This window comes from Hemitrygon akajei, chromosome 10, assembly GCF_048418815.1.
Source record: "Hemitrygon akajei chromosome 10, sHemAka1.3, whole genome shotgun sequence".
In the NCBI taxonomy this organism is placed as follows: domain Eukaryota; kingdom Metazoa; phylum Chordata; class Chondrichthyes; order Myliobatiformes; family Dasyatidae; genus Hemitrygon; species Hemitrygon akajei.
In genome coordinates this window covers 118,514,751-118,535,721 of record NC_133133.1, presented here as the reverse complement: position 1 = coordinate 118,535,721, position 20,971 = coordinate 118,514,751, and the positions used below count along the sequence as shown (strand labels likewise).

General features: G+C 39.4%; 1 protein-coding gene across 3 annotated transcripts in view; it reads left to right on the top strand.

Moving 5' to 3' along the window:
• Positions 1–20,971, top strand: part of poc1b (POC1 centriolar protein B) — a 106,270-nt gene that overhangs the window by 41,227 nt on the left and 44,072 nt on the right. Inside the window, exons 7-11 of one of the 3 annotated variants that reach the window (XM_073058837.1) lie at positions 2,869–3,002; positions 7,210–7,278; positions 12,743–12,895; positions 17,529–17,615; positions 18,025–18,113. In XM_073058837.1, the coding sequence (XP_072914938.1) occupies positions 2,869–3,002; positions 7,210–7,278; positions 12,743–12,895; positions 17,529–17,615; positions 18,025–18,090 (509 nt within the window). In that variant the 3' untranslated portion in view covers positions 18,091–18,113. Of the gene's footprint in view, positions 1–2,868; positions 3,003–7,209; positions 7,279–12,742; positions 12,896–17,528; positions 17,616–18,024; positions 18,114–20,971 lie in introns of those variants that run through there. The other 2 variants (XM_073058835.1, XM_073058836.1) reach the window with 2 other exon arrangements.

Here is a 20,971-nt window from a genome sequence, read left to right as displayed (position 1 = left end):
GTTCGCTTGGCAGAAGATGAGCTGTATTGTGTTCAACTGCAGACTGCTGCAACATTGAGACTCAGGTCTTGGACTATATAATTATTTGTGTGTGATTGTATTTTACTGATATATGTACCTTGTACTGTGTGTGACTGTTGGTACTATGTTTTGCATCTTGGCCCAAGAGTAATACTGTTTTGTTTGGCTGTATTCATGTATGATTGAATGATAAGTAAACCTGAACTTGTAAAAGTGATGTGCACTGGATGGTAGCAGGGTATTCAGAAGTTTCACAGCTTGGGGAAGAAGCAGTTACGCAGTCCAACAGACGTTGTTCTTATAATGTGGTACTTTCTGCCTAACAGTAGGAGGTCAAAGAGATTGCAGGACAGATGGGAGAGGTCCTTGACAGTTGTAAGGATTGTAGAACTTCTGGTATATGTCCTGGGAGGGAGAGAAACCCTGATGATTCTCTCAGCAGACCACACAATCTGTTGCAGGGTCTCGCGGTCAAGTGCCATGCAATTCAGATATTGCTCTAGATCAGGGCTTCCCTACATTTTTTTTAATGCCGTGGACCAATATCATTAAGCAAGAGGCCTGTTGACCCCAGGTTGGGAACCACTGCTGTAGATGAACTTGACAATTTCTTCTCCAAGTACTTGACTTGGGGTCTTCTTCTGTGATGCTTATTTTCCAGAGCTGCTGTTTCCAATCATCTTGTGAAGCACCATTTCATACATTTCTTTGCATGCCTCCTAGATATTGATTTGTTTTTTTTAGCCAATGGTATGTCTGTAAGTCCAATACTTTCTTTATATGAATTTGTTTCTTTTAATTCCAACATCTGAAATCATGTTAGCCATCTAGTTTGCAATTGTCAAAATGTCTGTTTATAATTTTACAATTTAAGACATTCCCTGGTACACAGTGTGTCAGGGTTAGTGGCATGTTCTCAGGGCTGCTCATGCAATCCTACTTCATGTTTCTAGTTGTTCTGCTTCTGATTGTCTGCACATACACGCCAGATATCAATAATAGCCACTGGGATTTCTTCACATACTTAAGGCCCAACAACTGACCAGTTTGGAGCAGCTTGGTGTCAATGACACTGCTGTTTATGGAAAGAAATGCTTGACAAGGACTCTTAAGTACGTAAAATTGTGCTGCTACTCACCGGCCAAATAACTACTACTATTTACTGTTTGTGTGAGTATTTATGTAGAATGGGTAATCTGACAGGGAGATGGGAAAGAACCTGGCAAAAGTGATGAGAAGGAAGCTCAACGGTGAGGAACTCAGCAGGTCAGGCAGTATCTATGGAAGGGAATAAAGAATCATCGTTTCTTGCCCAAAATATCAGCTCTTTATTCCTTTCAATAGATGCTGCCTGATCTGCTGAGTTCCTCCAGCATTTTGTTTATATTATTCTGGATTTCCAGCATCTGCAGAATCTCTTGTGTAACTGAATGGTTAGGTTAGAAATGGAAAAGACAGATGGAAGAAATGAGTGAGAGAATGGGAAACAGATTATGATTGTTTCAAGAAAATAGCTGCAAAGCATGTCAGATCACATTGGGCTAATTTGTAACATGTTGCAGTAATCTTGCCTTCTAGTGTAGGTGAAGATACTATATTGAAAATGGATCATTCTGTCAATAATACTTGGCTGTTGAGCATTAAAATACCAAACATGCTCTGTTATGTGGGAATATTAACGGTAAGTTTTTTTTACACAGAGTGGCGGGTGCATGGAACACCCTGCCATGGGTAGTGGTAGAGGCAATTGGTGGAAAGAATAGTGGGAATGTCAGTGGTTTCTTTATACAGAGAGCAAAGGGTTGCTAGTAGTCTTAATAGAGGCAGGTAAATTAGAGGCATTTAAGAAACTCTTAGATAGACACATGGATGATAAAGTGGAGGGCTGTATAGGGGGAAACGGTTAGAATGATTCTGGAGTAGGTTAAAAGGTTAGCACAGTATTGTAGATCAGAGGGCCTGTACTGTGCTGTAATGTTCTGTGTCCTATATTAAGAAATAGTAAATAATATCGGAGATTCCAAAGGAAATCATCATCATTATTATCATGTGCCATGCCGCATAATGTAAGCAATCGTGGTCTTGACCATGATTGTTCTTTGCAAAATTTTTCTACAGAAGTGTTTTGCCATCTTCTGGGCTGTGTCTTTATAAGACAGGTGACCCCCCCCCCCCCCCCAACCATTATCAGTATTCTTCAGAAATTGTCTGCCTGGTGTCAGTGGTTGCAAAACCAGGACCGGCTGCTCATACAACCATCCATCACCTGCTCCCATGGCTTCATGTGACTCTGATCGAGGGGGACTAAGCAGGTACTACATCTTGCCCAGAGGTGATCTGCAGGCTAACAGAAGGAATGAGTGCCTTACACCTCCTTTGCTAGAGATGCATCTCCACCCCACCAAAGGAAATACAAATTTTAAAGAGCAAACACGAGGAAATCTGATGAAGGGTCTCGGCCTGAAATGTCGACAGTGCTTCTCCTTTTAGATGCTGCCTGGCCTGCTGTGTTCCACCAGCATTTTGTGTGTGTTGTACAAATTTTAAATACCAATTTCATCATTAAGTTGTAAGCCATGTAAAAACTAAGTGACTATTGTATGTTTAAAGATTTTATTAAGTTGCTATAATTTGCAAATATATTTAACAATGTGGCGAGAAGATGTGTTATTTGATACTTAGCATCAAACAAGGAACCTGGTTGCACCAGTATGCTTAAGATATCAGGTTATTGAGGACCAGGTGTATTGGAAAATATTTTTTGCTGTTAACTGATATTCAGAAAGATCACAAAATGATTTATTTTGCATCGTGTTAAATTATACTGACCTCCTGTCTTTTAAACAGTCCACAGTGCTTCAGTGAACTGCTTATCTTTCCATCCTTCTGGCAACTACCTTATTACTGCATCTAGTGACTGTACTCTCAAGATAATGGACTTGTTGGAAGGACGATTATTTTATACTCTCCATGGACACCAGGTGAAAATAAAGATGCATTTAAAAGCATAACATTTCAGGTGGCCTATTATCATTCTTTCCTTCTGATGTAATGCATTACTTATTTAGTTTTAAATTAGCATTGATGTTAACAGTTAAATCAAACTCAATCATACATTGTATGAGGGCAGCAAAATAGCATAGTGGCTAGCACCAGCTATAGAAGCGATCATGGTTCAATTCCCGCTGCTGACTATAAGGCTTCTGTACATTCTCCGCTTGACCGTGCAGGTTTCCTCTGGGTGCTCCATTTTTCTCCCACAGTCCAAAGGCATATTGGTTGGAACTATTAAGTCATGGTCATGCTGTGTTGATGCCTGAAGCAAAGTGACATTTGCAAGCTACCCCCAACACATTCTCAGTTGTGTAGTGGTTAGCGCAATCGCTTTGCAGTGCTAGCAATCACAGATCAGTATTCAATTCCCACTGCAGTCAGTAAGGATGTTCTCCCCATGACTGCATGAGTTTCCTGTGGGTACTCTGATTTTTGCCTACATTACAAAGACATGCTGATTAGGATTTGTGAGTTGTGCACATGCTACTTTGGTGCTGGAAGTGTGGTGACATTTGCAGGCTGCCCCCAGCACAATCCTCTGACAGTGTTAGTCTTTGACACAAAACAATGCATTTTACTATGTCTCAATGTATATGTGACAAATAAAGTTAATCCTTACTCATCTGAGAGGTTTGCTATATAGTAGAAAATATGTACAAGTTTTTTAAGAAGTACAAATGTGAAAATGATTCTGCATCTCAAAGAACATTTAGTGTGGCGGGCCAGTAAATTCTTATGTGTGGGTCCTCCTGGTATATTCATGCATAATAAATAATATCTTATGCACCAAAACAGAAGAAAACAAGTAGATCACATGTGGGAGACACCTAAACGGCTCAGTCAGGGGTCCTCAGGAGTTGCGACAAGGACGTGGAGATCCAGTGTTCTACATCAGTGTTTTTATTGTGAGATTGGAACACAAATCAGCCAGATTAGGGTTTGAGTGCTGTGAAAGTATAAAGGGTACATTGGGAGGAAGCGGATGATGCAAGTGTAAGAGTACACCAGAAAACCAAATTGTTGTAAGGAAAAATAGATAAAATTAATGGATCGTTATATAAAAGTGCACAGTCTTCATAACAAGATAGATTAATTGATTAGCATAAATGGGTACGATCTGAAAGTCATTACAGAAAAGTTGATTGCAAGTTGACCCAGGTGAAGTACTGAATATTCAGAATATGTGATAATTTTATTTAATTTTTATTTAGAGATTCAGCCTGGTAAACAGGCCCTTCCGGCCCAACAAGCCCCCATTACCCAGATGCATCTGAGTGACCAATTAACCTACTAACCCAGATGTCTTTAGAATGTGGGAAGAAACTGGAGTACTGTACCTTGCAGAAATCCACATGGTCACGGGGAAGAACATACAACTCCTTACAGGCAGTGGCACGAATCGAATCCAGGTTACTGGCGCTGTAAAGCATTACACTTGGAGAGATGGGTTGACATAAAACCTCCAAGAGGACCACAACCTTTGGGTTTGGAGGCTTGCGTGCCTCAGTGACCCAGAGAGCTATATTGGCTACAGTCAGGGTCTTGTGGCTTGGCTGTTGGTAGGGTCACCCATGCCAAACAGGTCAAAGAGCAGAAACCAGACTAAGAGTGATCCACCAGTCTTCTAGGTTCAGGGTTTCAACTCAGGGCTAATCACCCTGATTAGTCAAAAAAAATTGTTACAGAAACCACAATGAGGATTCCTATATTTGTGCAACGATTTAGACAAACAGAGACAAAGGACCTTCACTGTTGCCCTAAACGCCAGGGTCGTAACAGGCAGAAAGTAAGTAAATTGAAGTCCTTCTGTTAATAATGGATAAAAAATTATATTGGCTTAAAATGTTGAATCAGTTTGGGTAGAGATAAACATTAAGAACAAGAAGTCTGATTAGGCCTTCAAAGAATGGTTCGGTTGGGTCGTGTAAAAGAGGTTCTGCAATAATTATGAATGATGTTAATTATGATATATACTCAGTGGCCACTTGGAATTGCACCTTGGAACTGGGTGTGGTCTGCTGCTGTGGCCTATCCACTTCAAGGTTCAATGTGTTGTGTGTTCAGAGATACCCTTTTCTGCACAGCACTGTTAAAACACATGGTTACTTGAGTTACTGTCACCTTCCTGTCAGGAAAGTGGCACTGAGTGTAGATTGAACAAATCAGTCCATTTGGGGTGATTTCTCAGATCAATGTGTTGAGCTAATCACAGTGTACTCAGTTTCAATGAAAATCAAAACACTGCAGATGTTGCAATCTACAATTAAAACAGAAACTGTTGGAAATTCTCAGCAGATTAGACAGCATCTGTGAAGAGGAAAGCAGAGTTATTGCTTAAGCTGAAAGCCCAGTCATCAGTCTGGGAAAGAGAGAAAATAATTGAGTTTTAAATTGCAGAGAATTTAAGATCAGAATGGATGAGACAAGGGCAGTCTTTGGTAAGATGAGGCAAAGCTTGTCATAGGGAAAAAGAGCTGTTGAAGAAATATCTGAACATTAATCTTCAGATAACTTTATCATTATCTCATCCATACAGCGACTTTGGGCCTTACCTTAAAGTCAACAGAAACTGTCCCTTCAGCCCAACTTCTCCATGCTGATGAATATGTTTATCTGAGTTAGACCCATTTGCCTGAATTGAGTCCATATTCTTCTTGGCCACTTTTTATCTATGTACTTATCAGAGTTGGAGGAGGAGTTTCTACACAAGGGAAGGTGTAGATCTTCAGAAGTTGCTAGTCCAGAAATCCATTGAGATGGAGTCATTGAATATAGCTGGACAGAACACAAGACCTACTTAAACTAAAATGAATTTGCGTGATATGAGGAGAGCATGAGAAAGTTGATTGGATCAGCCAATAGTAGGTTTAAAGTTAGAGGAGGTTTGAGGAGCAGCTTGCTTCTACTCCTGATTCTTATGATCAGGCTCTGAAGTTTGTAGACCTGTGCAGGGTGAAATTCAGAAAGGTTGAATTGGGAGGCAGTTAAGAAACTTAATGGTGACTTATCTGTAGGAGTGTCCATGACTACAGATTAGGTCAGACACCTGCAGGCCTTTATTACTTAACGTAACTTTAAACTCATTTTGCATCATTTGTACAAGAGTCCAGGAACACATTTTTTGTGACCTACAGCATTCCCCAAAATTCTTATGACCTGCTTAATATGCAAGACTTTGTCATGTTTAGTATTCAGATTTTTCATTGCACAAAAAGGCTGGTGAAAGATATTGAAACTGTATGTTGGTGCAAATGGAGTATAATCAGGACAAATCTGTGATGCTGCATTTTGGGAGTACCAGTGAGGTTAAGACATATTCCAGGAATGGTAGTGAGTTACTGAAGAACTGCTGGACCTTTATAGTAGAAGTTTGTAGTTCCTTGATTGTGGTAGATAATGTGGTTAGGAAGGCATATGACATACCACTCTTCAATACCCAGGGTATTGAATACAGAAGTAGGGAAGTGGTGCTTTATAAAGCCTTGATCAGGTCTCAACTGGACTACTGCAAGAAACTTTTCTCCATATCAGGGGTAAATAAAAATAGAGTACCTTGATTTAGAGTAATTGGTAAGAGACGTACAGGGGTTATGAGGGAGAGCTACCCTCACCTAGAGAATGGTAAATATCTCGAATGCACTGCTTCAAAGTGGGTGAAGCTAGGTCACTGATAGTATTTAAGAAGTTACAGCTGCTAGATGAGCAGTTAAGCATAACACTTGAATCCCCTAACCAACTAGGCACTGGACTGAGCCTGGGAAATAGAATTAATAAGCAAAGGAGCCCAGTGGTTAGCATGGATGAGTTAGGTTGAATGTTTTCATGCTGTATGACCAGGTTGCACTGCATTAAGTCATTTCTAGGCTGTAATTTGTTCTCTGTAGACAGGAATCTCAGAGATGGAAAACAATTCTATGGCTTACTCTATAGTCCAGGTCTGTGTCGATGGGACTAGGCAGAATAACAGTTCGGCACTGATTAGATGGGCTGAAGGGCCTATTTCTGCACTGTAGTACTCTGACTCCATCTGAATCATAAAACTTTTAAGTGTATATTCATATAATAATTGTGCAAAAAGTGTAGACTTGTTTTCAAATAGTCCATGCATCCTAATGTGATATTATTTATTTGCAGGGTCCTGTAATGGCAGTGACATTTTCCAGGCAAGGCGAATATTTTGCTTCTGGTGGAACTGATTCACAGGTTTGACACTTTGGTTCTTGTAAATACTAATTAGCCTTGTTTCAGAAATATTTTAGATGTCTGATATATGCCTATACAAGTTGTCTATACTTCCTTTCGTGCACTTTAATAATGTTTTATGAGCTTTTTTCCTAATCAAAGGTTGTGAACTAGTCAGCAAGTGTGCTTCTCAGCAAGAATGGCTAAACAGGCAATTCACTCTTGACCATTAGCATTCATGAAGACTATTCGTAACAAGCAGTCACCTTAAAAACAACTTGCAGGTTTGGTTACAGTTTAAAACATTGTAAGCTAGGTTCCATTGTTGCAGCCTCCACTTTGACTTCCTAAACTCCTGTTTTTTGCTTTATCATTCTGCTTAACCACCCACCTCTCCCTTAGCTGTTAATGTCGTTTATTCCACACAGTGTGTAGGCAGCTGGATTCCATGTACCTTGTAAACTCCAGCATGGATCTTGGTTCTTGGATCCCACCCACCCAGTTTCTTTTCATTGATGACAAGCAGTAAAGCTTTAAGCTTGGAATGTGACCCTAGTTGTTTCCTGCTGTCCATTTAGGAGTTAGGTTCTCTTCTTCTTCCCTTGCTTCATGTGCATTTACTATTGTTTTACCATTGTCTTGAAAGACATAGCACCAAAATTCAGCCCATTGAGTCTGCTCTGCCATTCCATCATGGCTGATTTAGTATCCCTCTCAACCCCATTCTCCTGCTTTCTCCCCATAACCTTTGATGCCCATACTAATCAAAAACGTATCAATCTCCACTTTAAACATAATGATAAGGCCTCCACAGCCATCTGGCAATAAATTCCTCAGATTCACCACCCTCTGGCTGAAGAAATTGCTCCTCATCTCAGTTCTAAAGGGTTGCCATTATATTCTGATGGTATGCTCTCTAGTCCTGGACTCCCCTACTATAGAAAACATACTCCTTACATCTACTCTATCCAGGCCTTTCAATATCCGCTATGTTCCCCCGCCCAATTCTTTCCAAACCACAGCAAGTACAGGGCCAGATCCATCAAACGCTCCTTGTGTGCTGAGGTACAGTGAAAAGCTCTGTTTTGCACATCATTTCATCACTTCAGTACATTGAAGTGGTATGAGGGAATGCAGTAACAGAATATAGATTGTAGTGCTATAGTTACAGTGAATTTGCAGGCAGACAATAAGGTGCAAGGCCATAATGAGGTAGATTGAACTCAAGAGTCTGTCTTGTCATACTAGGGGATCATTAAATAGTCTTAACAGCTGGAGAATCCTACAGCCCTACATGCTTTCAGGTTTTTTTTAATCTTCTAGGAAGGGGGAAGAGAGAATGGTGTGGTTGGGTGGGGTCTTTGAGTATGTGAGCAGTTCACCAAGGCAGTGAGGTGTAGACTGAGCCCACAGAGAGGAGCCTGGTCTCCATGATGTGCTGAGCTGTACCCACAACTCTCTGCACTTTCTTGAGGTCCCAGGCAGAGCAGTTTCCTTACCAAGCTGTGATGTATCCAGATAGGATACTTTATATGTGCATTTGTAAAAAATTGGTGAGGAGGCTTGTGCCTCAATCTTACCAGCTTAATTTAGCAGCTTCCTGCATTTTTTCCAGCAATGGCTCAAATTTCCACTCACTAGACCTCCCATTGAAATATCTTTTTGCTCAATTCAGTTGACAAATACAATGTTGTCTTTACAATCCTTTACTGACAAATATAATACAAATATCAATTTTTACAATTTTTAGTACTGCTTCCCAAGAACTGAGTTTTCATTAAATTTGGAGACACAGGAAGCTGCTGATGCTGCTTGACTTTGCTAAGTTCTTCCAGAGGATTGTGTATTGCTCTTTTTTAAGCTTGCTAGCTGTAACAAAACGAGCTATTTTTGAAGAAAGGGTGGATGCTGACTATACATATTCCTATTATATGATTTATTAGCCTTTAGAAACGAATCAAACTTTGTCAGTTCTTCCCTTATTTTTACAGGAGGAGTTATGTGGCTCCATCGTATTTGTTTGGTCTATAGGGTAAACAGAAGCTTGATGATAGTCCAAATGATGCCAGAATGCAGAGAGACATTATTGCATTTGTCAGTCCCCCAAGAAAGAATTGTGTTAGAACAGATGAGGTCCATTTTGGGATTTCATTAGGCAGCTGGTGTTAAATGAAAACTTGTTTTTAGCAGTTTCCTTGAGTAAATAGCACCTTCCAACTAAAACATAAGCAGAAATTGTCTTAAACACCAACAATTAAAAACTTACCTCTGAATGTCTTGATGTGCGCAATCTCTCTTTCTTTAAGACAAGGCTGTGCAATGAAACTGCTATTTAATTTCTTGCAAGTTTTTTTTCTGGTCAGTGTCAGATGAAATTCAGGCATTTGTTGATGTTAATTTATCACTTGGTGAAAATGAGGAAAGGTTAAGCAGTATTTAAAAGAAAACCAGTAGGAAAACATAGACAGCATATTTTGCAAAAGAGTACTTAATCATTTAAATAGTACATTATCCAGTTTTCTGTTTACTATAAGAGTAAACATCATGGCGGAGTCAAATTGCCCAAACCAACCATCCCCCTACCTGGTTGGTTTAGACTTGTCACAAATAGAGCATTCAGCAGCTACTTTCTGAGTTAGGTTAGCTCCAATATGGTCTTAAATTACCTAATCATAAAAGGCATTAAGTGACGGGCTGCACAAGCCCCTGTCAGTTACATTGACAGCCAAGTCAGTTATACATCCCTGGCTTAACAGCTGTGAAACAACTAGAATATTGTGGATGGGCAGCACAGTAACGTAACATAACAGCACCAATGTTTAGAAGATCAGGATTCAGCTCCCACCACTGCCTGCAAAGAGTTTGTACATTCTCCCTGTGACCATGTGGGTTTCCTCCCACTTTCTAAAGATGAATGGGTTAGGGTTAGTAAGTTGTGGGCATGCTATGTTGGCATTAGCAAAATTGTGGACATTTACGAGCTGCCCCCAGTACATCATCAGATTGTGTTGGTTGTTGACGCAAATGATACATTTCACGTATGTTTTGATGTATGTGACAAACATAGCTAATCCTTATCTAATCTTTAATCTCTGGACTGAAGAATCAAGTAAAAACAAACAATTCAAAAAAATGTAGACTATCTGACACTTTCTTTCGATTTCACCACCCCCAATTCTCACAGTTATTTGTGCCCATTGCATCGATTGGATTTAACCTTCCCAGATGACATTTGATGAAACCCCGGAGAAGTAGCACAATGGAACAGTTAGTAGAGCTCTACTTCACAACTCCAGCAACCCAGCAACAAATATTGGTGTCACATAGGATTTGACTTGCAGCAATGCATCTCCTAAAAGTTGGAGTCACATTATGCCAGTGGCAGAGGGTAATTAATATTAAATCCCATTTCCATATTAACAAACTGGACGTCACTGCAAAATGGCAGGGGTCGTGATGGAAGCAGATATGAATGTGGCGTGAAAATGGAAGGTATTTGGACAGACACGTGAATGCGAAGAGAATGGATGACTATGGATTGTTTACAGGGAAATGGAATAGTTTCAATTGGTATCATGATTAATAGAGATCGTGGGTCAAGGAAGCTGTCTGTTCCTATGTTGTACTGTTCCATTAATCTGTTAAAATGAAGCCTGGAAGATATATTTACACAATGAACATTATCTCATTCAATGGCCAGCCAATATGCTGAAATTTGTTTCCTCTGCATGATGCATGGTAGAATGTTATACCTGTTTCCAACCATGCATGCAGATGTTTAATGCATTCTAAAGTATTGATGAAACTGTACCAAGGTGACCTGTTTAAAAAAAAATATCAAAGTATGAAGGCATTAGAAGGCTCAATTATAACGTGGATGTGCTCAGGTATTAGAACAGATTTGCCTAATGAATATTAGAGTGCTATTACATTTAATGTTTTAACTATCAATCTACTAAACTGGACCCTATAGATTGAGGAAGCATGTTACAGCCTTGACTTTTAGTGCTAACAATGGATCAAATAGAAACAACGACAACAGCAACACTTACAACTGAACACATTAACGTTGCTCACTCTCACTAGGATCTTAATGAAACTTTGCTACTACCGACCCTATCAGCCCTTTACAGAGCATGGTAAAGTGCTAGGGAATGTTTGGGAATAATTTGGGGAAAAGTCTCAAAGTGGTGGGATCAGTAGGAGCTCCTTGGTTATGATTTCAGATTGTATTCTAGTGACTGAAGCACAACACTTAGACTGACGTTTCAGTGCAAATATAGAGAGGAAGACTGAAGTAGTGAGTCATCTTTTGAATAAAAGGTGTGTATTATCTGCACTTCTAGGTGAATTTATAAGATCCCAGGGGGCTACTGAATAAGAAATGGTGTATTCTTTACTAGTAAATTGTTCATTATTATCACATGTACTAAGATAGAGTGAAACACTCATCTTGCACACTGTCCAGACAGATAATTTCATTACAACAGTGCATTGAGGTAGTACAAAGTAAAGCAGTAACAGAATGCCCAACATTCATTGTTCATTAACATCTGAGAGTGATGATAGTTTACTTCATGCAGGTTTTGGAACTTTACAATGGGCCTCATTTCTTACATTGCAGCAATGAGCACAGATCAAAAATATTTTATTGGATGTTCACGGGTTGTAAAAAGTTCCACAGACTTGAGTTGGAACATTATCCTAACCATACAAGTTTACTGATTTTTTTTTTCTCCTCAATTCTCTTAATCGTTTCAAAATGCTACAGAGGTTAGCAAGACTGCTATCTGAATGGGATAGACAGCGGTGGGGGAAGTGGGTAGGGAACTGGGGGAAGGGATCAAAAAACTCAACATGCCAGCTGCCACAGAAGTATGCTGACCTTTTGGAAGTGGCATCTTCTGTAAATGCATGGCTTGACCAGCAGAGGGCAAGAAATTCCAACGAGTACAAACTCTTGAAAAGCTATTGTACATAAATAAATTATTTTTGTCTGTGAGCCATGGGAAATCTAAGCAAATTAATCTTCTGTTCAGTAAAATAAACAAGCAGAAATGCTCGTTTAAGTATTTAGCCAAGATGTGGAAAAGTTCAAAGATTCACTGAGCACATTAAAATACGGAATTCTAAACTAGTGAGAGTAGATTAATTGAAATACCATTCAAACTTCTTTATCCACATGGTTAAGTTTGTAATTAATTTGTGCGCAGAATATTATTCAAATGTATCTACATTAATTTTGGTTGTTATTTAATTTAAGCATTTGTCCTCCTTTGTCCTCAATCGAAACCCAGTTATAGCCATTTGCATGACATCTTAATGTTGTATGAACCCGTACTCAGTTGCAATCCTGTGATAGAGTAGTTTTTTTTAACTATGTCCCCTCAACATATTTTCCTCATTTGGTGTTCTGATTAATTTCCTATTCTTGGATTTTGTTTGTTTTATATTCTGCCAGCAATATGTTGTTTTTGTTTTGCAGGTATTGGTGTGGAAGACAAATTTTGATAGTATTCCATACAATGAAGTCTTGAAACATAATATTGTGCGAACAAATCCTGAAGCCCCTCCACACATTACTGATATTCACCCAAGAATTCCTCACCGGCATAATCCCAGATCTCAAACGATACAGGTAATTATATAATATGCTTAGCTGCTGAGCTATTTAATCAAATGAATGAAAGTGTGTGAAGCTTATTAATGCAAAATATGTTTTTCTAAAACAATACATCAACAATCATCAATAAAATAATCACCGGTAAATCCAAAAGAAATTGAGAAAGATATCATTTGTCCAGAAGCACTAAAACGGGTTCCTGATCATGGTGATTATGTTACAGGGCCTGTAATCCAGTAACCAGAGCATTAATTGGTTGATACATCACATTTAGTATTGTTAAATTTCTGTCATAGCTACATATTATCCCCCTGTCCAATATATGATAGGAATGGTGGAGGAATATAGATACTTTGAGTTGTGTTTTTTTTAATTTTTAAAAACTTCTGTTTTGCTTTAGATTAAATCATACAAACTTTTTTTTAAAAATCTGTAAAACATTAAACAGAAGGCAACTTTTACTGTTATCTATTCTCATGTTTATCCTGACCACTTATGTTCTCAACTAATGTCCCTGTGAAACACCAGATGCAGAATGTTAACACAATCCATAGAGAGAAAAGATTAATTCAGACCTGGGAACCTAATCAGAACTGGAATACACACTCAGTACGTAAAGGAGTGTTTGTAATCTTCTGCTGCTGTAACCCATCCACTTCAAGGTTCGATGTGCTGTGCATTCAGTGATGCTCTTCTGCACTCCACTGTTGTAACACATAGTTATTTGAGTTACTGTTGCCTTATTGTCAGCTTAAACCAGTCTGGCTATTCTCCTCTGACCTCTCTCATTAACTAGGCATTTTCATTCGCAGAACTGCTGCTTACTGGAAGCTTTTTTTTGCTTTTCGCACCATTCTCTGTGAACTCTAGACACTTCTGTGCTTGAAAATCCCAGATCAGCAGTTTCCAAAATATTCAAACCACCTTGTCTGGCACCAACAATCATTCCATGGTCAAAGTCACTTAGATCAAATTTCTTTCACATTTTAATGTTTGATCTGAACAACAACCAAACCTCTTAACTGTGTCTACATGCTTTTATGCATTGAGTTGCTGCCACGTGATTGGCTAATCAGATATTTGCATAAACATACAGGTGTACCTAATAAAGTGGCTACTGAGTGTATTACTAATGAACAGCATTTTAAAAGGACCTATACCCAATGAAAGCTAAAAGTCAAAGTGATATAAGCATAAGATAATGGGAGACACAGATGGTGCAGAATTTGGGTTGGTGGTAATCTTGGATGCTGCATTCAAAAAGTTGTTTCAAAAGTAGATCAAGTTGGTAGTTTGACCACCAGACCAAGAACTTCTAACTCTTTGGCATTTATCTAAACCTTTGTGGCTTGTCTTCTGGCATTCTCCTTTTGCACTTCCTACTGTTATAACGTTCTAACCAATGTATCTGGAGGGCTTTGCCTGCTAAGTTCCTCCTGCATTTTGTATGTGTTACACTTTCTATCAATAGAAGACATCTTCCTTTGCACTACCTCAGAATTTTCCATTTCAATAGACAATAAGTACAGAAGTAGACCATTCGGCCCTTCGAGCCTGCACCGCCATTTTGAGATCATGGCTGATCAACTACTATCAATACCCGGTTCCTGCCTTGTCCCCATATCCCTTGATTCCTCTATCCATAAGATACCTATCTAGCTCCTTCTTGAAAGCATCCAGAGAATTGGCCTCCACTACCTTCCGAGGCAGTGCATTCCAGACCCCCACAACTCTCTGGGAGAAGAAGTTTTTCCTTAACTCTGTCCTAAATGACCTACCCCTTATTCTCAAACCATGCCCTCTGGTACTGGACTCTCCCAGCATCTGGAACATATTTCCTGCCTCTATCTTGTCCAATCCCTTAATAATCTTATATGTTTCAATCAGATCCCCTCTCAATCTCCTTAATTCCAGCGTGTGCAAGCCCAGTCTCTCTAACCTCTCTGCGTAAGACAGTCCAGACATCCCAAGAATTAACCTCGTGAATCTACGCTGCACTTCCTCTACAGCCAGGATGTCCTTCCTTAACCCTGGAGACCAAAACTGTACACAATACTCCAGGTGTGGTCTCACCAGGGCTCTGTACAAATGCAAGAGGATTTCCTTGCTCTTGTACTCAATTCCCTTTGTAATAAAGGCCAACATTCCATTAGCCTTCTTCACTGCCTGCTGCACTTGCTCATTCACCTTCAGTGACTGATGAACAAGGACTCCTAGATCTCTTCGTATTTCTCCCTTACCTAACTCTACACCATTCAGATAATAATCTGCCTTCCTGTTCTTACTCCCAAAGTGGATAACCTCACACTTATTCACATTAAACGTCATCTGCCAAGTATCTGCCCACTCACCCAGCCTATCCAAGTCACCCTGAATTCTCCTAACATCCTCATCACATGTCACACTGCCACCCAGCTTAGTATCATCAGCAAATTTGCTGATGTTATTTTCAATGCCTTCATCCAAATCGTTGACGTAAATTGTAAACAGCTGTGGTCCCAATACCGCGCCTTGTGGCACCCCACTAGTCACCACCTGCCATTCCGAGAAACACCCATTCACCGCTACCCTTTGCTTTCTATCTGCCAACCAGTTTTCTATCCATGTCAATGTCTTCCCCCCGATGCCCTGAGCTTTGATTTTACCCACCAATCTCCTATGTGGGACCTTAACAAATACCTTCTGAAAATCGAGGTACACTACATCCACTGGATCTCCCCCGTCTAACTTCCTGGTTACATCCTCGAAAAACTCCAACAGATTAGTCAAGCATGATTTACCCTTGGTAAATCCATGCTGGCTCGGCCCAATCCTATCACTGCTATCTAGATATGCCACTATTTCATCCTTAATAATGGACTCTAGCATCTTCCCCACGATGTCAGGCTGACAGGTCGATAGTTCTCTGTTTTCTCCCTCCCTCCTTTCTTAAAAAGTGGGATAACATTAGCCATTCTCCAATCCTCAGGAACTGATCCTGAATCTAAGGAACATTGGAAAATGATTACCAATGCATCCGCAATTTCCAGGGCCACCTCCTTTAGTACCCTAGGATGCAGACCATCTGGACCTGGGGATTTGTCAGCCTTCAGTCCCATCAGTCTTCTCATCACCGTTTCCTTCCTAATGTCAATCTGTTTCATTTCCTCTGTTACCCTATGTCCTTGGCCCATCCATACATCTGGGAGATTGCTTGTGTCTTCCTTAGTGAAAACAGATCTAAAGTACTCATTAAATTCTTCTGCCATTTCTCTGTTTCCCATAACAATTTCACCCAATTCATTCTTCAAGGGCCCAACATTGTTCTTAACTATCTTCTTTCTCTTCACATACCTAAAAAAAGCTTTTGCTATCTTCCTTTATATTCCTGGCTAGCTTGCGTTCGTACCTCATTTTTTCTCCCCGTATTGTCTTTTTAGTTAAGTTCTGTTGTTCCTTAAAAACTTCCCAATCATCTGTCCTCCCATTCACCTTAGCTCTGTCATACTTTCTTTTTTTTAATGCTATGCAATCTCTGACTTCCTTTGTCAACCACTGTGGCCTCTTTCCCCCCTTTGAATCCTTCCTTCTCTGGGGAATGAACTGATTTTGCACCTTGTGCATTATTCCCAAGAATACCTGCCATTGCTGTTCCACTGTCTTTTCTGCTAGGCTATCCGTCCAGTCAACTTTGGCCAGCTCCTCCCTCATGGCTCCATAGTTTCCCCTGTTCAACTGCAACACTGACACCTCCGAGCTGCCCTTATCCTTCTCAAATTGCAGATAAAAACTTATCATATTATGATCACTACCTCCTAATGGCTCCTTTACTGCAAGATCACTTATCAAATCCTGTTCATTACATAACACTAAATCCAGAATAGTCTTGTCCCTGGTCGGCTCTCGTACAAGCTGTTCCAAGAATGCATCCCATAGGCACTCTACAAACTCCCTATCCTGTGGTCCAGCACCAACCTGATTCTCCCAGTTCACCTGCATGTTGAAATCCCCCATTTCAGCATCTTGTACATGAGATAATTTGTCGAAATCCAAAGAAACACCCAGAAACTCCCCTTTAAATGGTGCTGGCTAGGCATTAGCATTTTAGAGGGCAGATAAGTCAATAATATTAGTTGTTCTTCGATATGAAATAGGTCAGATTTCCATTCTGAAGGATGTCAATGAATCAGGTGGATTTTCTGTAATCTTGTAGTCTCCTACTTCTAATAATCTTCATGGTGTTTAACTATTTGAATTTAAAGTCCTCATCAGCCTTCGTGAAATTTGTCTACATCTCTATATATGAATTCTGTAACAACCGCTTTATCACTTGCACCTTAACTGCTCATACCCATTAAATATCCTTCAAATATGTTGAAAGAGGCTATCCATTGAGTCACTGTAGCAACAAATACCAATTAAGAGCCTATGTCTTCATTTGGTTATTCTGAGGCCATATGTTCAACATATTCAGTAACTTCTGGCATAAGGCAATCAAAACAGTCTATGTACTTGCACTGTGGAATTACATCTTTTACCTCAAGTACTGTAGTTCTTGTAAAAGAAATTATATTTGCAAACTTGATTTTGTTTTGTTTATCTGTTTTACCTTTCCAGAGAAGCTTTTTTTTAAATAACAGGGCTAATTTTGAAATTTTTGACTGAATAGATTAATCCCAGGACCGATGTAGCTGACTTGCAAACATCTGATCCAGTGGTGATGGACGCTGGGAGAGGTTTTGTCCCTGATCCCCGGGTGAGCTTGTAATCTTACATGTAACCTGATCCCTGGGTGAGCTTGTACATGTGTGAATTGGTAATTGAGTGGTGAGGGAATCAAGGTTTAACTCCATAATTTAAGCATTCCATGGGAACATATACCCTTTTATTGCTTGAGGTCAATGATGACTATACCCAATGGTGAGCTGTTTATTTCAGTTACACAGTGAATAATTTAGAGCTTTCGGACAGTGCAGTAGCATGCTAAATCAGAATTAGGTTGAATATCATTGGCATGTGTCGTGAAATTTGTTAACGGCAGCAGTACAATGCATTGCATGAAAATATAGAGAAAAAAGTAAATCAGTTGCGGTAAATATAATTAATGCAAAAACAGAAATAATGAAAAAAATGAGGTAGTGTTCATGTGTTCAATGTCCATTTAGGAATCGGATGGGAGACAGGAAAAAACTGCCCCTGAATCACTGAGTGTGTGCCTTCCATTTATCTAAAACCTGCCTCTTAGTAGAATACTGCAAAAGACTGTTGGAAAACTAAATGTCACATTCAGCCTCGAAAGACAATATTAGAACTGGCTTATGGAAAGACCTGCAATATAGGGAAGAGATTAAAAGAATTCACGTGATTTGATTCAATATGTATCCGTTGTCTTTATTTTAAAAAAACTATTAGTGTAGGGTAGAATTGCAGGCTTGGAAATGAAGTGATGAGTTCATCTTCAATACATGAGGATCTGCAGACGCTGGAAATCTTGAGCAACACACGAACAAAATACACAAAAAGCAAATACATATAAAGCTACTCTTTTATCTTTATACTAAAATGCTGGAAGGACCATAGAGGGGAATAAACAGCTTTGGGCTGAGTCCTTGATGAAGGTTTATTCCCCTCCATAAATGCTGCCTGATTTCTGAGTTCTTGGTGACTTCATCTTTTCACCAAGTTGGGTCTAACTATTCATAGTTATTATAATTTTCTATTTAAAAATCTGTGAACTTGTTCACATTGTGGAAATAAAACTTCTGGAGACATTTAACTTTTGTCTGTAAAGTCCAAAAATTGAGATTTAAGAGAACTGTCTTATCTAATTTTTATCATTGCCTCTGACATCTCAGTAGAAAAAAGATTAAGATCCATAAATTGTAGTGTTTCAAGTATCAAAAGATCACTTTATCTTTGCATGTGTCACCTTAATAAACCAGGAGGTCAATTTATGCACTAAAATTGTTCTGTACTTGCAGCTCTTCATTACTGAAGTATGCTGCCATTTTATATTAACTGTAGATTTTACTGTAGCTGTACTTTTAACAAGTACTGCCCAAAATCAACAAATAGAAGTAGTATCATTTCCACATCGGAGTCAAGCTTTCATCAAAGATTAAGTACACAATCAGATAAGCCATAACTCAACCAGATTTTGCAAATCATCATTAACAATGCACGTGACAGAAGGGTTGAGATATTCCCTGGCCCTAGAACTTTCTGAGCTAATTGTGATGGGCTACGTTCAAATGGGCTACTTTGACCTAAACAGAATCTGTCAGTGCATAACCTAGGCAGAAGAAAAAAAAATCATCATCATATTGTGAGCTGGCTAATTAGATCCAAAATAGGCTTGGTAATAGAAGGGTAGTAATGAAGAGATGTTTTCCCGATTTTGAGGTTTGTGGCTAATTGTGTACCACAGGGATCAGCACTGGGGCCTTTTCTGTTTATGATATGTATATTAATGATTTGGATGTAAATATAAAGGTATGATTGTTAAGTTTATGGATGACATGAAAATTGTTGATGTTATTGATAGTGAGGAAGGTTGTTAAGACTACAGTAGAAGGAAAGTTAGGCTGACCATTGGCATATGGAATTTAATCCATATGTGATTTATTTTAGGAATGAGTGCTCAGGCACTAAGTCAAAGTAAATTTATTATCAAAGTACATATATGTCAGAATATACAACCCTGAGATTCTTTTTCTTGCAGGCATACTCAGTAAATCCAAAACCATTAATAGAATCATGGTTTCTATTAGCACCCAACAGGACAGGCAACCAATTTTCAAAGAAACAACAATTTGTGCAAATAAAAAAGAAAGAAATAATAATAAATAAATAATCAATAAATATCGAGAACATAAGATATAGGTTGTGGGAACAATTCAGTGATGGGACAAGTGAAGTTATCCCCACTGGTTCAAGAGCCTGATGGCTTGGGGGGGTAATAATCCATTCCTCAACCTGGTGGTGTGAGTCCTGAGGCTTCAGTACCTTCTTCCTGATGGCAGCAGCGAAAGGAGAGCATGATCTGGGTGGTGAGGGTCCCTGATGATGGTTGCTGCTTTCCTGTGACAGCACTCTGTGTAGATGTGTTCAATGATGGACTGGCCTGAATCCACATCGCGGGTAAAAACCCTCCCAACCATTGACCGTGTCTACATGAAATGTTGCTGTAGAAAAGCAGCATCTATCTTCAAAGATGCTCACCACCTGGGCAGTGCTCTTTTCTCACTGCTACCATCAGGTGGAAAGTACAAGTGCCTCAGGACTCGCACCACCAGGTTCAAGAACAATTACTTCTCATCAGCTATCAGGCGCTTGAAAAAATAGGGGATAACGACACTCATTGTACTGGTGTTTTCCTCATTCTGGTGTTCACACAACCAATAGTCTCACTTGAAGGACTATTTATCTAGTTATTTCATGCTCATTATTTATTGCTGTTTATTTATATTTGCATAGGTTGTTGTCCATTGATCCTGTCTACAGTTACTGTTCTATAGATGTGCTAAGTGTGCACGAAGAAAAAGAATCACAGGGTTGTATGTACCCTGATAATAAATTTTACTTTGAATCCATTACCTTGGTAGGATTTTCTGTTGAAGGGTACTGGTGTTTCAACCAGGCAATATACTGTCGCATCACACATCTATAGAAGTTTGTCAAAATTTTAGATGTCATGCTAGATCTGTGTTTGCCTTCATAGGTAGGAGCATGTTGGTGTTGAGGAGATTTTCCATAATGTTGCATAGATGTCGAGACTTTGGAGAGATTGGATAGACTGAGCTTGTTTTCTCTGAACAAGGAAAAGTCAAGATTATGAGCCGCACAGATGAGGTAGATATTCAAAATTGTTTTCCTATGGTAAGGGTATCAAAAATAAGAGGGTTTAGGATTAAGTTGAGGCATAGAAGTGTTGAAGGAGACCTGAGAGGTTATTTCCATTTCCATCTCCAACAGAAAGTGGTTGCTATTTGGAAGTGCTGTCAGAGGAGGTGTGGAATCAAATGCAATCACCATGTGACTTTTAGACTGATACTTGTATAGGCAAGGCATAGAAGAATATAGTCCTAATGTAGGCAAATGGGATGAGTGTAG